Below are 18,159 nucleotides of genomic sequence, written 5' to 3'. Positions count from 1 at the left end.
TTTTTGAAGGTTACAGACTGGACCCAGCTGTTTTTGATCATTGGGCTTTTAATAAATGATCCTAGCTAAGCAAACAGCTGGTCTTAGTCAGTAAAACACTAGTCATATCACAATATTCTACACTCATCCTTCACTCATATTTAGGTTAAAATATGCACCTAGGTGGCATCCCCATCTTTATTGGTTATATAATAATAATTTTTAACTTGTAAACATTGCATAGATGTATAAACTTTGTATACAGTACTTAATTAAAAACAGTCGTGATTTTTGTGTAGCCATGATATTACTGACTGCCTTGTTAGAGAAAAGTAGTTAACATCATTCTACATTTCGTAGGCACAACTCTTGGAAGTTTCAATGAGTTTTAAATCTGAAGTCTAGTTGATTATATACATTATCATGAAGTTATTTTCCTAACCTAATTATATTTTTAGAGCAAATGTATTCTGTCCATAGCATTATTGACAAAAGAGACAGAACTAGTCTAATACTGCCCCTGTTTTATATCACAGCTGATTTCCATGAAACATCTGTAGTTCTTCCCGCGTATCACATAGTCAATAAGTGAAATTATAAAATTGAGGTGGTGTCTGTCTGTCTGCGAAGCTTTCACGACTAAAATACTAAACCGATACAGCCAAAATGAAGCACAAAGAAGGTCCACATATCTAAGAATGTCATAGGCCTATTCACTTCCCTGACTTCCTCTCGGACCCATCCCCTTAAATGTCCAAATTTTCGAGGTGTTTTCAAAAGTAAATATTAATTGGTCTCCATGGAAACATGAGAAAATTCACAATGTTGCGTGCCATTTAAATGTAAACAATCAGAACTGCCAAATGCCCATTTCACAGTTTCAGACAGCTAAGAAATTAAATGAAAAAAATCCCTTCTTAAATAAATAAAATAATATTCTCATAACACACAATACACATACATACATATTTACATAATATATGTAATATTTTAATAATATTCTTTATTAAATAAATAAAGAAATTAAATATATTTTACACAACTATGTAGTAGGATTATTAAATCTAAAACTTTAGATGGATTATTTATTCTAAATCTATTTAAATGATTATGATTATTAACTGAATTTCTTTCCGTTGCGAAGTACGGTTACAGTAGCTAGTAATCAATAAGTGAAATGAATAGCATATATTCAACAATTAATCAGGTGACTTAGCTGGAACTAGAGGATAAACAATTTTAAATATTTTGTTACATTTTTAGTCGGTCACTCTTTGAATTATGTTCCTTATTCAAGATTCGTCAAACTAAATAATTGTGAATAAATGTTAGTGAAAAAATGACGACTACAAAATTAATCAAATAAATAGTCGTGTTTTACTGGTTATTGTCTATTCTGAAAATTTATTAAATACTTGAACACACAATAGTGTTATCAAACATACCAATCCACCTATAATGAATTGAAGTGTATACGAATAGACATATCTTATTTAATTATTATGTAAAACCATAAAACATAGTTTGTATAAGCAGTTTTTGGTCTCTCACATGAAATTAAAACTCAAGCTGTAATTCTTCTGAAGCTATATGGAAGTATACTTGAGCGACCTTCAATTGCACATGCGTGCAGTTCTAGCTTTCTCCAGCTGAATCACTGGGGGTTCTCCAGCACTCCAGTTCTCCAGTTCTCCAGGGTCATTCTACACGATCTGCATCTCAAGTGAGAAATTGTCTTATTGCTTTCTAATCCTATCACAAGAGCTTTCATCAATGTCCTAAGACAGCCAAATCTGTTCAACCTGTGAGCTGACAGTGCTTGCGAAGTTCTTGAAACTTACTTTGAAGTATATTAAATAATTATCTTGGAATAGGAAATGATCAACGAGTTTTTTTTACATTTTATTATAAAATGCACAATAAAAATAACATTTCTGTACAACTATAAAAATAACAACGTCAAAAGGGTGCAGAAGGAACAGGAGTTGAGGACTTTCCCTTAGACTTTTCCCAGTCGCTTTCTTCTCATTGTAGCCACTGGGAGATCAGATAAGTCCTGGACCTCTGGGAAATCTTGTAACGAATAATTGTTACTTGATAACAATTATCTTACTTCTTCAAGAAGAGGTAATCACTTAAGGTAAGTAATCACTTACGTTAAGTGGGAGTACCGCATTTATCCAATAGAAAAGCTGAATGTATATAACCGGTTGTACACCATAGAAACAATTCCAAGAAAGCAATTTAGCAATAATTTTAGGGGGAAATTTTCTAAGATTCTTTGGTTTTTGGAGTTTCCGAAGAGAGGTCTTCCGTGAGATCGGGGCGCGGAACTCACGACTATTCACAACAATATTTACAATTGGCGGTCAGAGGCTCAGTAAGATCCGGACCCACTGGGGACTCCGTAGCTGGATGAAGGCGAGGGGGGCGGGGGGGCTCCGTAGTTATCCTGGGGGGCCGCGGGGGCGCTGGGGGCGCCGTAATCAGACTGGGGCACTCCAGAGGGCGCGTACCCTTCTTGTTTCTGAAACAATACAACCAATACAAATTAATCTTCAATAAGGCGTTATGTTTATTATATTCTAAGTAAAAGTTTGAACTATACAGACGAAGAAACAATTACAGCTGCTATTTACGTTCCTAAAATGCTCCAATTATCATTAGACATAAATTTTTATAAGTTGTACGGTAAAAAGTGAATTTTAAGTTTATTCCAATAAAGGCTTTGTAAACTGTATATCGAAAGAAGTCATTGATGTTTTCATACCAATTGTAGAGGATTTAACACTTCACAATTAGGATAGGTATTTAAAAATTTACGTTATTTGAGAAGTTAAAAATCCATCTATCTATCGATGGTCGAAAATATTAATTAAAATATAACCTTGTTTAGTGAGTGTCTCACAAAGTATGTGCTAAGAAATCTCGAAAATGAGCTTTTCTAGTGTTAAAGTACAGTGCTTTGTTCCGTGAGGGTTTTCGACAACACCAATGAAAGTAAGTTTGACTACATTGGACTTCTCCAATTTAATGTGTAATTTGACTTTGAGCTTGTAAAACCTTCATGAGTACTTTTATTTCAAACCTCCTTCCGTTCTTCAAACATTAATTTGGCGAACATATTTTAAAAAGATAACCGTGTAGGCCTACTATACTATTTAATATTTCTTTGATAATTTTTTAGTGTTAAACAACTTTTTTGAACGATATAAAGTGTAAAAGAGTTCTTAAATTAATTTCCTGCTACAAATTTTACAACATTGTCAATATTTTTATTTAAATAAGTCATTAAGTGTATACATCTACTAAGACAACACTTGACTAACCTTTGCTTTCAGTTTTCGATAAGCTTACGTAAGTTACCAGACTACAAACTGGGAAATTATTTAGAATTGCTTACAATCTCCTGGCTTACTTAAACATCGTCCTACAGTGTAATCAGTTATTCTGTTTACGAAACATTTATAAAAATCAGCTGATTTATTTACAGAGGGGTTTGCTGATACAAGCTCAGCACGCCGGGCACGTCAGCTTTGCTGCCTCAGCGTCCCAATGCTGATAAGCTCTGAGATTTATTAATCAGTATTTTCGTAGGTATTCTTCAGGGCGTTACTTCAAGACTGGTGCAAAGCGAGAATATATTTAAACTTTTTGTTTCAAACAGGGTGTAGTTTATTTTTGCATTGTAGTGATTTCCAATAGCTTACTACAGTTGCACCTTAATGCGTTAGAGAGGAAGTTTAAAAAATTAATTAAAATTACAAACAGAATTGCATGTGATTTTTTGAATGTATTTACATAAAAATCCCTATTTTAGTAATTATTCATATAAAAGCTAAATCGTTCATAGATTTAAAATTTAATTAGAAAAAATCGGCTTTTAATGTCCAACCTTCATCGTGGAACATAGGTTCCAGCCTGGGACCGTTTAAACAATTACTTCAGGCTAGGCCCAAAGTGTTGTGGCGTTACAACTTGGAGAAAATCCATTGGTGATTGAATGGATTAGAACCTAGGACCTTAGGGACAAAGAGACCGCATTCTGTCTAATAGTAGTCGCAATATTGTACTACAGGGATAAAAAATATATATAAGTTTTGTATAATGAAACAAATCCCATTTATTATTCAAATAAAGAAAAAATCTTATGATTTTAAAATTCTAACATCCTTATAATTATGTAAATTGTAAAAGCATACAGGTAAAGTAGACTTAACCGTCTCACTTAGAATTAAATACGGTAATGTGAAGAGCTCTTCAATACGTTAAGTGGCTCTTTGGCCATTCTATGTTTGAAATGTTCTTAGTATATTTAAGGGGTACTTCAATATAAACTGATAAAAGTGCTCTATATACATTCTAGAGGTTATTTTGCATTAGCTATGCGTGTGGATGGAACCATTTCGTTTTAAGTTTTGATAAAGAAATTCCAGAGTTTACAGTCTATGATCTAGAATTAGTCAATTATCACGCATTACTAAACTTGCATGTTTTTTTAGTTTTCAATTTTTAAAAGAATGTAAACATTATTTACATAATTTCTGTCGTATCGTAGTGTACTGTGTAAACGTTCACTCACGAGCTCTTAGTTGATATTTTTAACGCAAAAGTTAAATATCAACAATTGTTTATGTCCCATCTTCATACAACTATGTCCCATACGCTCTACAACTAGACCAAGTCACCCCTCCATAATATTAAACAGTATACAGTATCTATTTTTAACTATGAAAAATGGCTTGCTACATTAAATCGCCGATTGTAGTTTTAAATCTCGAAGAATTCAAAAGGACCACGATTTATTATAAACTAACGTATTTTTACAACATTTGAATTTTCCATAGTGATAAAGTAAACCTATTTAAGTATATATTATTGTCTAAAACGTCATAATTACAGTTAAATGCATTGCCTGGTGAAGATTAAGGCGATGCAACTAAACTTTTGCCTAATACGCAACAACGCTGGAACTTTAAAACTACACTTTCTTCCTTGAAATAATTTAACCACCTACCTTATTGGTTTCACACAATATTATGGGATACTTTACAAAATAGTTAAACATCAGTTTTTGTTGAGAAACCAGCAGTTTATGGTGTGTAAACCGGCTCAACTGTTAGTGCGCCATTGTTGTAGGGTTGCGCATGTGTTCAACTGTCACAACATCAGTTTTAGCAGTTTGTCGCGCCTACTGCGCATGACATGTTTCTAGATTGTTCCTGCGCTAAGCCTGTAAGCTCCATCTTATCGATGCTTCAAGCTTTATATGGAAATTATTTAGGCTCCTTAGGTTTGTTTGACAAATGCTGAAGTGGACCTAGTTAGTCTGGATATTTTTTTTGCTGGAACATCCAGAAAATTAAGGTCTACGATACCAAAATACAACATTCTGTTTGAAAAGTAAAAGAAAATGAGTGGAATTTTTTTTACTCTTTCCCATGATATGAGGAAATTAAACCTTTTTGGCAATGTATGTATTGGTAAATAATATAATTTTGTAAACTTATTGTGCAAAAATAAAGAAATGTCCTTTTAATTTTGATACCTCTAAAAGGTTTTGAGGTAATTTTAGGTTCCTTATATCCATATTTAAGACCTCTTTCTTATTTTCTTACGTTTTTCCCCGAAAATAATCGTGCACATTTAAGAGAAATTGAGAATAGTTTTCAATATCTTTCTAGGGAATGTAACTATTGTCGTTAAAACCTATTGAACTTACTTTGTTATCGTAAATTAATATTTATAAATATGAAAAATTGCTAAATTTGATTAAAAAAGTAAGACTCAAAGGGCAACTATTGATACCTAGTAAAATGTAACTGATTGATTATAGTAAACTCAAACACAAATGATATTCACACAACAAACACACACACGCACACACGGACGCCTGGTAGAATAGTAGAAAGCACCCCAAGGCTAGCTTCTGGAGATCCTATCTTCACTTATTACGAACACTTTCCATTTCGGCCGGAATATCATTACTGTATTTGATGATCCAGCCGGAATACTTCCGTAAAATCAGGGACGCTGAGATAACAACATTCGTTTACTAATGTTTTGTTACACAACGTATAATCCTGTCCAATGTACTTTGAGAAATAATGAGAATGAGTGCTATTGGATAGATGGGTACATTGAGGTAATTGGTAGGTATCGTTGATGGGCTTTTGGAACTAGTAATTTTTGTAGTCTACGAAAAGTTGATTGTTGATCTGGGAAATCAGACCTTTCATTGTTTATCTGGTTCTATTGTTTCGTAGAGTGACGGCATTTGTCTTTACAAAGTGTTATAGTTACAGAACAAATAACTTATTACGCAGCTTTTTTAACGTCCAAACCTAAGTTAAAAATGCTCTTGACCTATAGTTTGTTCAAATAACGATTGAGGTTGCTGATATAACAACTTTGAAATATGGACTCTGTAAAAATGTGCTACAACAAAATCTATTCCGAGTTAACAACATTTTTCTCTATCAAAATCAGATTTTTGTTTTTAATCTTACTCTCAAACAAAATAAACATTTCAACAGTATTACTTTGTGTGTCATGAATACTTGATCTAGTTCTTGTAGTTAACATCATTAATACCTTGATGCCCTCCTTTTGTTTTTAATCTTACTCTCAAACAAAATAAACATTTCAAAAGTAGGTTGTATTACTTTATGTGTCATCAATTGATCTAGTTCTTGTAGTTACCACCATTAAGACCTTGATGCCTTCATTCTTTTGTCTACGTGGACATTAGGTCTAATGTTTAAAGTCTAACGCCCATGTAGACCAAGAACAATGAACGCATCAAGATCATTGTAACGTAGTCTAACTACAAGAACAGAATCACAGGGTGAAACCTAAGGCAATACAACCTACAAGTAATTGTGATCCAGAGACTACGCGGCAACGAAATAATTATTTTCAAACTATAAAGACAAAGAGTGGTTTCCTAATAAATTATCAACGCAGAAATCAACCTAGTCAATAATGACTTTCACGAACCAATCCACAACCTCATCAACAATTTTAAAAAGTCCGGTTTAGTCGATGACGCGAAATCTAGATCGACTAACAGATGCGTTACTTTACACGAGGCGGTTCATAACCAGTAACATTAACGGTTAAGTGATAACCAGACAACGGCGCAGCCTGGTTACATTTACATTAACAGCGCATCTAGTTACCGGTTACTATCGCGGGGAGAGTGCATTGTCCACTTGCATACTACGTGTTTCTTACAGTCTAACTACACTTCCGGGTTGCTTAACGAGTCCGGGCTGTTTCTACCCTATTGTGGCTTTATAGCTTTCTTACACGTGTTAAAATGTTTAGTACTTTCTCCGAATAAGGGATTGTGTGATAACTGTTTTTGTGGTGGAATACTTTTCGATAAACTTTACCGACCATAAGAATTCTTATGAGTTTTTTTCTCATATTCGACAGGGCACTTTTAAAATACTTTTGGTCCTACTTGTAGCTAAAGTATATACAGAGTTTAGTGTCGGATTTTGCTTAGCACTGTCCGGTTATAGGTTGTTGAAATAAAATTTACCCTCAACAGATATAGTTGAGTTGACAACATTTATTGTGGGTGGATCTATTGGAAATATAAAACTTTGATTGTGCAGTGTTATTGTTTAGCTTACAATGATCTTTGTACTGAACATCAAACACCCGAAACTTTTTATATAGCACTGACCTGAACATTAAAATATATTCTCCCCAATATGTCTTTTTTTTGTCAATTAGGTTCTATCACAAAAAATATGGAAAACGTTTCCAACTGGATTAAAATATTTGATACATTTATCCGGAGGGATCTTTTAAATATAAACACAGGGGGTTGTCTCTTAAAACCCCGAAGGTCTCTAATTTTAACCATCGTTTCTTACTCATTATCTGATTATTTCCGTCAGACCTTCACCTCCTAGGACGCTAGTCTCTAACCCGGCACCGTTCTACACATAACCTCAGGTTAGGTCTAGTGGGTCGCGGAACTATCATATACATAGAATCCATTGGTAATTGGCAGTATTTGAACCCGGGACATCAGGGACAGATTCCAGCGCTCTACCAATAGACCAGCTCGCTCTCTACCGTGACAGACTGATCCAAAACCTCCACTAGGAATTATATAAATTGTACATACCCAGCTGCGAAACTGATTTAAGGCCAACCTTAAATTTTACTAAACCTTCCCCATAGCCTGTTTCACTGACCTGAGTATTAGAGAGAATTCTCCATGCCTATTAGGCTCAATATTCTTCAACATACAGTTTTAGCCACCATACAAATTAAAATATTGAACATATTTGTCATGAGTGATCTGTTAAAAACATTTTGTTTCTCCTTAAACCCGCAGGTCCCTAATCCTAACTATCGCTACTAACTCTTGAATTGATTACCATCCTCATGTATACATGCTTCAGGACATGCGTTAGCTTGGAATTCTATGAATTTTACGTACATTCCTGGTAAAATTGGCTTAGGGATAACTTCTTCTGAGGCTTAATTCCCTTTTACCTCCCTCATATACTGTTCCACTGACCTGGGTCTTGTACCGGATGAAGTACACCTCCGGCTTGCTTGGCTGCGTAGGCGCCGGGGTAGGGATGGTGATCTCAGGCTGTTCGTCAGGCTTCTTCACCAGCACGTAGATCAGCGTCTTCTGCTCGTTCTGAGGGATCACAGGGATATCAGGGACAGTTGGGGGCGGTGGAGTAGGAGCCTTGATGAACACAATCTTGTAGTGCTTCTGTGGAGGTGGAGGCGGCGTGGGGCGGCGCGGTGCGTAGTACGTAGGCTCTGGGGGTGGCACGTGCACGTAGACGTGTTTGTGAATGACCGGAGCTTGCTGCGGAGGGCCGTATACTGGGGGCGGCCCGTAGCTGCCGCCGCCGCCACCGCCTCCACTGATGGGGGCGGCATAGCTGTCTAGGGGTAGACCTCCACCGAATGATAGAGGAGGTTCGGGCCTGCATACCGCCACTCCTACCATTCCCAATAACTGAAACAGAACAGTACATATTTATTTTGGGTTAACATTTTAATGAGACTAAACACTTGTGTCACTAAATATTTATAAAAATACACTACCCAAGTTGACATACCAAAACTATAGTGTGCTACTAATGAATACAAATCTTACTAACCATAAGGTTAGTATTTATTGTTGCTACTGGGTTGAACTTTATGACGGTGTGTGTTTTGAGTAACATAGTAAAAACTGTACTCTCGGACATACCTTTTAAGATTTTAAAAATACAACTGTCACTTGTGAAGTTTTTAAAACCCACCTACTATCGTCATTCATGGATATGATATTGATTGCAATATTAAACTTCTAAACTACACATCATTTAGTTTTCAATACGCCTATTTATTTGTTAATTTAAGTTATGTTTTAATAATGTGCTTTAACCTAGTTTATATTTCATTGCCTTATTTATAGCATAATCAAGTTAAATTAAATATTGATTTTTAGATTTATTATTAATTATTGTAGCCAACATATCAGCGCTGCTTTATTTAGGACTCTTCATAATATTCTTGAGAGATTTCATTATTAATGTGCGTGGTTAAAATTAGTCGAACTCCTTTCACAGATCTCCTACAACTACTCTTAATTAATCTTGTGAACTCTGACTCAATTCTAGAAAGATAAAGCATACAGATACTCTACAGAAAAGACTCAGTTTCATATATAATACTGTAAACAGGTATTTATTTCATTTTAAATTTTTTAAACAACATTGTACTAAAGAAAACCTCTCCGGTAACATAAAATCTTTTGTCTGAAAACAATTCATGCGGAAAACCTAGGAACTACATAGATCACTCGCTATCATCTTACCGGATGATTACCATTACATCTGCACCCACATTACGTAAGGCGTTCCTGGTCTACAAACTGGATCTCTCAATTACAGACGGACGGTGACCAGTGAGAGTGATACTCAAGGTCACACTTTCCACTTTCAAACACGAGTCCGATTTTGAAAAGAGCGGCGCGCGGCGCGACGCGGCAGCCCCCATTGAAATGGTAATGGTAATGGTAATGGTAGTGGCCGGACGGCGGCCGAAGAATGGACGAAGGATTTACACGGCCAGAGCATCCTCACGCACAAAATGTTTTCACTTTTATCCAAAATATAAAATAAGATTAAGTTTGTCTATGCTAAAACAAAAATGTGGAATCGTTGTCAAAAGGGAACAAAACAAAAAGTACGCACGATGCGAAACTATCCATTCTAGCTCTATTACTCTGTTCCGTTATTAATATAGTATTATTGTGCCACGTGTTTGGTTTAAATTAGTTCATATAGTTTAGGACCCTAATGGATTTCACACATGAATATTGTATACGTATATTTGCTACGGTATGATTAGCATATTCTTTTGTTTTATAGGCTATTGTTGGTGTTCAAGTGAATCATAGCAGAAGTCGATCTAACAATCCCGTCTAATAAAACTAAAACATTAGAGCACCATATCTTAGATTATCTAAGAAAATGTTCTCGCTTTGGGTCTTTAATTTATCACTTTTACATTGTGAGTCTTTTCCAACTAATTTTAATATTTGAAGTCCCTAATGATGTTTTTGTTAAGTCCCTATCAACATTTGAAAACAAATCTAGAGCAGCTCGCGTTTCGAAATAGAGTTTAGGTTTTGTGATGATAAATAATCCCCTTGCTTTGGTGTTTATGATCCACGCACGGGCAGTTATTCTATGTGGACGTGCAAAAGCAAGGTTTAAATTAAGCCGCCAACCTCTTAAAAAATCAAGGTCTATAACAACAATAACTTCCATAACAATTAGTGGTCATTCATTGGAATCAGACTGTTTTGTTTCTTGCCAAAACTGTTTTTTATACTGTAAATGTATTATGTTACTTCCAAGTCTATTACAAATTTAAGACTTATTACATAGGTAAACAAGTAAACCTTTAAAGAATAAGTTGATACGTGGATCGTCCAGAAAGTAAAGAACGATAAAAAAAAAACAAAGATATCAAAACCAAACTTCATTTACAATGCCCGCGGTACGTTATTCTACTTTTCTCTGCCGTCGCCTACGTTAAATTGGACCTGGTTTTCTATTCCGATGCTCCCAGTCGTGGAAATCCTATGCAAACGAGGTCATATACGTTTCAATTTCATATCTGATCTTATGATCTTATCATCTGGAGATCGCTGATCAAAAGATAAGTCGCGTGAACTGCTGATCACTACATTACCAAGTCATCAGCACTTTCTCCAATACTTGTCGGTCTCTACACGCATATCGAACTGAATCCGTGACCGTCTTCCCATACAGAACAGAACATACTGTATTGTCCGGTACTTTCACCCCCGGACCCCGGTAGCAGCCGCCTGCATCCTCACTGCTTCCTACACAGACCCTTCTGGAAACGTGGGAGCAGCTTATGGCCTTGCTAACTCTGCTTAACTGTTTCCTAGTGTTTAATATAGTGATTTGTCATTGGCATAACGCTTCGGTATTGAACTTCAATCTAGTATTACAGTTTATTCTAATGTTCGATTTTAGAGGAGACTATTAGTATTAGGTCAGAGTGTCGATTAGGTTCAAATATAGAGATAATTTGTTACTGTCTTCGTGAAAGGTGGTAAAAAACAGTACAAATTGAGAACTAAAAACTGTGTAAGTTTTTGTCATAATAGTAGTCTACTGTATGTAGTATGTTATTCATTTTCTGACACAAAGTTTTAAAGTATAATGGTTTCGTATTGGTAAAACGAAAACCCCACAAACTATATAAACTCCTGTTGGTATAAGACTATATACTTAAATACTGTTGCTAATAGATTATGCTAAAAAAATCTGTTTTGAAATGATTAAACAAATATTTTATACCTATTGCAATTTTAGAAATACTCCATTTAAACAGAATGGTAAAGTATGCCAATATTGATCGGTAATCTAAAACTGGTAAATTCATTATCTGGAAATTTTGAACAGTCAATTCGAATTGTAACAAATATCAAATGCGATTGCAGATAAACTAAAACTTTTAATTGGATAAAATACTTACAAATTAATGTTGTACTTGTATTCTAAGAAAACAATAAGATAAGGGTTGTTAGAGCTAATTTTCAATTATATCTTATTCACTTTGTTGCACAATATTTTTTGACATCGAACTTGTTAAAGAGTTGTATTGTAATTTTAATTTGAAACTCTTAATTGAAGAAGAGTTTAGTAATTTTAAATTCATATTTTCTTTATAATTTTATTTTTGTAAAGGGGCTTTGGATTTAGTTTAGTATTAATGCATCGTACTTCGGCGATGGAGGAAATTGCTTGTTTCGATTTCAGATGTTTTGTTATCAAATAAGCACACACGTGAAAAAACAAGTAAATAAACAATTTATCGATGATATTTTTCGACCTTACTTAAATATTTTAGTTAATTCCCAGGTTCCAAAATGGTTATAACCATCCCATATATATTATAACCAATTTCCGTGACCGTCCGCTTTTGTTTGGTATATCCCATATTGACAAGGGGATAGTCAACTTTTCATGAAATGTGTTGAAAGTTAAAATGTACAACGCATCAACCAGAATAAATTACGTCCTATACTAAGTCCTCTACCGAGTTAGTGTTTAAGACGTAAATTTGTGAGTACTGTAGAATGTTTTTGAAAACAAAAATTTAGTGAGAGTGTTTATTTGCTCGTGTACAAACACCTCAAACACCATAAGTTTATATGCCTTTTATTCTAGAAATAGGAAAACTAATTGCTTGAAATATAAAGCTACAATTTATCTAATAATATTTAAATGTTGTACTAAAAATTTACTTAATATATGATATTTTGAATGTGTGTTCAAAGGTGTCTAAATACTCTGTATCGTACTAAAAAAACTCAAGGTGTAATCCAGAAAAAAATAAAGCATGCATATATATCTTAAATAATATTCAATTAAAGTAGGCTATTGACCAACAAAGAGAAAATGCAATTGACCTGTTGAATGCATTGACACAATAGTTTTATTATAACTTAATTAATAATCATGACACACTTAATTTTACACCTGTTACTAAAAATAATACCCCAACCACAGCAAACCTGCAGACTAAGCAAATTTCCATTTGCTTGGTTGGATTTACACTATAATATCTTCTTCAAAATATCACATTTGTTCCCTATTTAAATAGCATTAGTTTAACAAGTAGTTAGGTTTGCTGCAAAAGGGAAGGTAAAATTGTTTTTTTTATGTTAATAGTTTAGTATGAAATAAACACAATTTCCAAATTTAATCAAAATATGTCCATAAACAAGAAACTACACAGTTTACTTACTCTCCATAGCATTTTATATTTAAATTTATATTTACTATGAATTTTATATTTAATTTTTTTTGTAATTTTCTCCATAACTATGAGACGCATATCAACGCTTCAATGTACTAAATTATTTGTTATTTTTTTAGCTCTGCAAAATGGTTTGCAAATAAATTGCAAAATTTTATGATTTTAGGATCAAAAATGGGAACCCCCCATAAACCATTGTTCCCACGGTCCGATCATGCTGGTTCACAAACTCGTTTGGATGGTGTTTTGGGTCTCTAGGGGTCTCAAAACGGAAAAGTAAATTAGTCCCGGGTCCAGGTCTTGCCATGAGTACTACGGTAATAGCTTATTCCCTATATGGAAACTTCGCTAAAATAAAAGCTTTTATCAGTCCACCATTGATTCTGCATCTTCCCTAAAACTTTCGACAAAAGATATTGCAATAAAATTACTCTACATCAACCTCAGTTACTTCCTCAATTGCTTAACACAGAAAATCGCAAAGGCAAATCACTCGACAAGTACGACGCGGAAACGATCCGGAAGAAAATAACCCGAATGCTGCGGTGATAGAGTGCCTAGCATCTGTCATTTATGAAACGTAACAACCTGGCCATGCGCTGTTATTGGGCAACCGCTATCTCTGCGCATGCCTAGACAACGAGAACACTGCGTCTGCGTCTGCGCACGTCGCCGCACTCGTAAACTGGACAATTGTTGCGTACCGGAACCGGATGTGTTACGATTGCATCTCCAGAATCTTATAATTGCCGGACATGTGTTGTGTAATGGCTTGTTATCTAGTTTGATCGGTTGACCACGCGCGTTCCAGCAGCTTGTACATTCCTAATGGGGCATTAAATTGTGCTTTTATTGGTTACTGGTTCGGTATGTTTTCCCTTTCGGTTTTCAAATATTTGCAACTGGTTTAGTTGTTAATGGTAGTGGTGTAGTTTTTATACGTTTTTGTTTAACATCGGTTTGGTGGTGGTGGTTTTATATGGAATTATACATATTTCATTGCGTAAGATAAAATAATCGAAAAATATCGTATTTTCCGTTTTTATGATACATTTCCCTATAAAAGTTAGAATTTAAATATCCTAGTATTAATTTGATTTCAAGTTTACACAAACCTTTGTTTGACAATATAAAAAATGTCATGCTAGAACTACTAAAACTACTTGAGACCCTAAGCACAGTTAAGTATTTTAGTTTAGGTGGCCACCATTGTTAATAAAATGTAAATTATTTGAATTACAATAAAAAAAAACTATTAAGACTCCGTTCCTCCGGTTTATTTTTAATTTTTCTAAATTGCTTTTTTCCATTATTAAAACTAGCTGTTACCCACGGGCTTCACCCCGTTTGACTTCATAAGTATTAATAAAACTATTGATTGGTTAGGTTAAGCTGAAATAAACAAAACAGAATACAGTATTAGAAACAAATAATCTCACCTGATTTTAATAAGGCAATAAATTGAAAGAATAGCATACAAATGAATTCAGCTGAGGTATTTTTAACATTAGGTATATGGAAAGTTCATATACCTAATGTTAATCATAGGGCAATTTAAGAAATAATGGATAGTTTTGCGCAAGGTTTCTCGTCATGACGAACATTTTAAGTATATGGTTTAGGGGGGTGTGACTTGTAGATTTTTCAAAAGTTCATGGGTACTTTTGGCTTTATATATAGATTACTGATAACAAAACAATCAGCTGCTTATTTACTTTTGTGTAAACCTATTGGCAAAAGTAAGGTTATAGTTAGGCCTAATGAAGTTTTCTAAAATGTTATGCTTACCAGGTCTCATAATGAATATATTAAGCCCGATATTCATTTAATAACTTTTGTAACATCATGACGATCAATGGTTCTATTTACATACCTATTATTATTCAATGAAATGTACATTGGGCTCAAGGCATTCTTCGAGATTACTGGCGACCATATGTTGGACTTGTTATTTGTTCTTGAAACTAGGTATACTTTATAAATATCGAAGAAGACTATTAAGAGATGTTAATAGGAACTGGAAAGATTTGTTTGTGAAAACAAAACAAAATTACTGATAATTATAATTGTGATGCCATACAGTAATGTAAAATGAATAAATTTTGCTTTTATAATTTGTTCTTTTCATGGAAGTGCAATACTGCACAATTTATTTTAATTTTGTTTATGTTATTTAAAATAACAATATGTGACTTAGGATAAATATCTTGTTTTAAAATATTAACTATAAACAGTTTTAATATAATTTTATAGAGTATTTAAATAAAGTTGTTGATAATATTTGGAAATTAATAGAAATTTAAATAATTATACATTGTGTTTTATGCCAATGGTAATTTTATTAATGTTTTGAAAAAAAAATCCGTTAAATTAATAAAATTAAGTAGTTAAACACACTATTTTGATACAATTACTTACGTTGTTAAAACGTGACTATTTTTGTAGAATATGTTATTGGGGAACCAAGATATCGGGAATCATTTGAGGACATCAACTTTATTGAAATATCATAAATATATTCAGCGCCATGATCCAAGGATACTAGATCTCAAATATTGCTTCATCTTATCCTTTAAAATTGTCCCTCCTCAAACAAGATAAGATCGTTGTATTATGGACCACTTAATGTTTTTTGCTCGTTTTATATTCCTCGTGAATTATGTTATTTTGTATACTGATCATAAGATACACTTTCCAATTGAAGCAGTTGGAACGTAGCATTAACTGTTACAACTAAGTGAACTTTGTGGCATCGTGTGAAAAGGAGATGTTATAGAAACCGACAATGAAAGTAGTCTGCTGAGTCAAGTTTACGTGTTGCTATGGCAATGGGAAAGTCAAACAATGAATGAGTGCTCTAATTAGCGAAGAAAACCGAATGTCTGTGATTTTGTTTGTACAGACAAACTGGTATATGTTTGAAAACATCATATAGAGTATTTACGAAGATAATTAATTATAATTACACTTTATTGTCATTATACGTTTCACGCTTCCAAAAAAGTAACACGCTAGTAAAGCAAAGGACTTTTTCAATTTTTAGATATTTACAATATTAATTAGATTACTAGTTCAATTATCATTTGCAATTTTAAACTTGCTAATAATTTGCCAAATAACTAACGTTTACCCGTTCATTTTGAGTGATGATAAAACAGAAATATTTAATATTGTATTTTATATAGTTATTAAAACGTATTTTAATTTAAATTTTGTACAACAGAATCACAAAACGTGATTGGGAAATGTAGTCCTACTACTTTATTTTTGTAGTATACTGGGGATTTACACATTTAATAGACATATACAAATTATGGTTTTTTTTATTTACTTCTTTGCTACTGTTAGCGAGCAACAATATATACCATACAAATTGGTAAAAACTTATGTCCGTAAAACTGGTTACATTAACTGAAGCGTATCTGATAATGGATGGCTTTAAAGATTGAAACACGCCATTCACAAGTAATTGTAATTAAAAAAAATTGAATTCAAAAACAATATTTTATAGTTCATTCCATTCGTGCTACACAACTTACACAATGATTTTTTTATCAGCATTGTGTTAGTAATTTGGATAAGCACAATGGTATGTGTTATGCGTTAGGTATTCAAAATATAAACAAATGAATAAACATGTGTATAAATGTTGTGTCAGGATTAGTTTTTAATTCATATTTAAACATACAGTATTTAATTTGAACGGTTTTTGTCCAGAAGTTTTATATGTTTTTACATATTCATTTAATAAATATTATATGACAAAGATAAAATTGCCCGTCGCCATTGCATTTAAAAACTAATACAGTAGTTTAAATATGATGCAGACAAACACTGAGTAAATCGTGTTTATCCTCGCATTTAAAAAAAATGAAAACATCGTCCAAAACGTTTTATACTACCCTTATACTGTATAAGTTCGTGTGATAAAAGTATTGCATTTTACTTTAGTTTATTTTAGACTATTATCATTTTATTCCAATGACATAATTAAGATATTTTGTAATAAATCGTTGAATATTTACAACAGCTTTTTGACTTACGCAAATGGAAAAAAAACACATGAAAGAGCTGTTTATATTTGATCACGGAAGAAAGACAGATCTTTGAGATAAAAAGAAAAAGAAAATAATAATTTAAAAAAGAAGGCACGTCTTATCTAAACGGAATAATTTGGTTGTAACAACCAGCTGTAGCCCATTCTAACTACCAATATACAGCCTATCAGTTATAATAAACCACTAATCTATAATTCACCATCGTATAAATGATAACAAGAAAACTACTCTACACCCTAACCGTACACTCATATCCAGTTGCTACTAAAATCCTAAAAACAAGTAGGCTCCCAGCACACAGCCTTGCGGTACTCCGTACGTACCAGTAACACTCGCATGATGTAGAGTTGGACGTTCACAGACACGCACTCACTGTGGTACTGTCTCTTGGTCACTTTCTATCTTTATATACTCCACCTCCTCGCCTCGTCCACCTGACGTAACTCGGGCGACCTCTCAAGGCCCGAGGATCAATGTCACCGCAGTAAAAAGTAAATAAACAGATCAGGTGCGCTCCACGGGGTTAACTGGGGGATGCCACGTGTGGAATTGAAGATGTCGTTTGGGGTTAAATGGGGGAAGATGGGATAGTGGGAAAAAGTTTTGTCTAGAGGATTTTGTTTGAAAGGTATATTCCCGGATTATTTGTTTGTGGCATTATCACATTACTATACACGATTATTGCAACTGTCCAGAAAAAGATCGCGCTGCAAAGACAAGCGATGTACCATAGCCTATAGTAAACTCAGTAATAGAGGTAAGCCAAAACGATTTCTAATAGAAA

General features: G+C 33.7%; 1 protein-coding gene across 1 annotated transcript; it reads right to left on the bottom strand.

Moving 5' to 3' along the window:
• Positions 1-1,875: 1,875 nt before the first annotated feature.
• LOC128990284 (uncharacterized) lies at positions 1,876-17,748 on the bottom strand. Its single transcript, XM_054412610.1, has 3 exons — positions 17,699-17,748; positions 8,525-8,983; positions 1,876-2,506 (listed from the first exon to the last, which is right to left on the bottom strand). Exons 1-3 carry the CDS (start codon positions 17,711-17,713, stop codon positions 2,357-2,359), a joined length of 624 nt encoding a protein of 207 aa, XP_054268585.1. The 5' UTR covers positions 17,714-17,748; the 3' UTR covers positions 1,876-2,356.
• Positions 17,749-18,159: the final 411 nt, after the last annotated feature.

Source organism: Macrosteles quadrilineatus, unplaced genomic scaffold, assembly GCF_028750875.1.
Source record: "Macrosteles quadrilineatus isolate MER2022 unplaced genomic scaffold, UCM_ALF_1.0 Scaffold_3__2_contigs__length_128488019, whole genome shotgun sequence".
NCBI lineage: Eukaryota > Metazoa > Arthropoda > Insecta > Hemiptera > Cicadellidae > Macrosteles > Macrosteles quadrilineatus.
The sequence above is the reverse complement of the archived record's forward strand: the minus strand, read 5'-3'. Positions and strand labels throughout refer to the sequence as shown.